The sequence below is a fragment of the Kryptolebias marmoratus genome, linkage group LG11, assembly GCF_001649575.2.
Source record: "Kryptolebias marmoratus isolate JLee-2015 linkage group LG11, ASM164957v2, whole genome shotgun sequence".
Taxonomy (NCBI): domain Eukaryota; kingdom Metazoa; phylum Chordata; class Actinopteri; order Cyprinodontiformes; family Rivulidae; genus Kryptolebias; species Kryptolebias marmoratus.
The window spans coordinates 27,333,468-27,335,630 of record NC_051440.1 but is presented as its reverse complement, the minus strand read 5'-3'; the positions used below and the strand labels follow the sequence as shown (position 1 = coordinate 27,335,630).

The 2,163-nt window shown below is 46.0% G+C and overlaps 1 protein-coding gene across 1 annotated transcript in view; it reads left to right on the top strand.

The window, feature by feature from the left end:
* LOC108249530 (cytochrome P450 2F2) overlaps window positions 1-2,163 on the top strand; it is a 15,548-nt gene that overhangs the window by 917 nt on the left and 12,468 nt on the right. Inside the window, exons 2-3 of the mRNA XM_017438979.2 lie at window positions 1,194-1,356; window positions 1,847-1,995. Of these exons, the coding sequence (XP_017294468.1) occupies window positions 1,194-1,356; window positions 1,847-1,995 (312 nt within the window). The remainder of the gene's footprint in view (window positions 1-1,193; window positions 1,357-1,846; window positions 1,996-2,163) is intronic.

Here is a 2,163-nt window from a genome sequence, read left to right as displayed (position 1 = left end):
CCTCTGCACATGTCCAAACCATCTCTAACTTTATCTCCCAGTCCTTCAACCTGTGCTGGACCTCTGATGTCCTCATTCCTAATCCTGTCCATCCTCGTCCCTCCCAAGGAGAACCTCAACATCTTCAGCTCTGCCACTTCCTGTCCTGTCTCCAAACCAGACAACATGGCTGCTATTCCTCCCTGGGAATACTCTCTATCACTTCATCAAGATCCTTCCAGAGTTTCTCTCTCTCCTCTGCATCCCATCCAACCTGTGGAGCAGAACCACTGACAACCTTCAGACACATCACCCTATCTGACTCTTCTCACCTGGACTACACTCCTTGCTAACTCCTCCTTCAAGACCAGCCCTCCTCCATGTCTCTTCCTGTCCACCCCATGTCCTGCCCCGATGCTGCGAGCCCTGCTGCCCTTCCACACATCACACATCTACCTTCCTCCTCTGCATCATGTCAGCAGCTCTCTACCTTCGCCTGTCATCGTTCCTACGTTCAGAGCTGCTACCCTCAGTCCTGCACTCCTGCCTGTCCTCTTGTCCCTCTGTCTCCTGGCACTGTTCCCTCTTCCTGGTCTTCCACTAACAGCAGCACCGGTGGTGGACGTTGTTAACCCGGGCCTCGACCGATCCATAATGGTGTCATTTGGATGAACTCGCATGTTTGTTTTGGCAGGAGTGTTTTATTCTGAATGCCCTTCCTGACCCGACCCGGGCTTGGGACACTGGCTGGTGCTCCCTGGTGGCTGGTTTAAATAGTCAAAATACAGATTATTATATTTAATTAAAGACGTTTAACCAAAATGTATACAGCGTGATGTCAAAGTATCAAGTCATCCCTCATTTTTTCCTGTTTCTTCTAAACATCAAGACTTTTTTTGTAATCTTTTAAAATGTTCAGTAGTTCTTTCTGTTTTCTGAAAGTCTTATGAAGTTTTTGTTTGTATTTTGGCTGTCTTTTAACATGAACTGTTAACTCTTATTTTAATAAATCAGCATGGAGATCTGATGGAATCACTGCAGGTTGTTGACCATCATGTTTGTGTATGAAAGAATCTGGAAGTCGGGCAGAGTTTTAATCCTGTCAGATATTTATATCTATAAAGACCGAAGGAAAGACAAGGCTGGACAGAAGGTCATCACAGGCGCTAACCATGGCAGCACTTTTTAAAGTATAAATTCTTGTTTTCCTGCAGCTGAGGCAGTCTTATGGAGACGTCTACAGCCTGTTCCTTGGTTCCAAACCTGCTGTGCTCATCAGCGGGTTGAAGGCCATGAAGGAGGCCATGGTGGTCAAAGCCACAGACTTTGCTGGACGACCTCAAGACCTGCTTATCGGAGACCTCACCCAGAGGAAAGGTATGTGTTTAAAGACAGTCCAGATGGTGCAGGAAGAAGATCGTTGGTTCAAATCCTGGTTGGGTCCTTTCTGTGGATCTGTGTGGATTTTCCCCAGATACTTTGGTTTCCTCTGACAGTCCTAAAACAGGCAGGTTAGGTTAACTGGTGGCTTTAAGTTGTCCTGAGGTCTGAGTGGTTGTTCGTGTCTCTGATGGACCCGTCCTGAAATAAACACCGGGTCCCTGCAGGGATCAGGAAGGAACAGAAGATGGATAAATAAAAGTCAGTTTGTTGACTTAGATTCATTGTAACTTTGCTAATCCTGATTCCTTTTTATGTTGGCTGCAATAAATATGTCCTTTTTAAAAATGTGTTTATGATTAAACGTTTACAAACGTTACTTTTGTTCTTTTCTCTTAAACCCAACAGTTTGCTGGGCCTTCTGTTCTTGGTTCTGAGGTTTTTGTTTACCAGCTCTTTCTCTGTTTTGCTGCTCCGCTTGTTTCAGGAGTGATTCTGGTTGATTATGGCTCCCTCTGGAGGGACCACCGCCGATTTGCTCTGATGACTCTGAGAAACTTCGGTCTGGGGAAGAAATCCATGGAGGAGAGAATTCACGAGGAGATTCAGTTCACCGTGAAAACCCTGGAGAAGAGTGTGGGTACGTAATCTGGATTCATGCAGCTAAGCCGGGGTGATGTTCTATATCTGCCTCTGTTGTTTGCAGGTAAAACTCTGAGTCCTCAGGTGATGTTTCACAACGCAGCCTCCAACATCATCTGTAAGGTTCTGTTTGGGACCCGTTACGAGTACGATGACGAGACG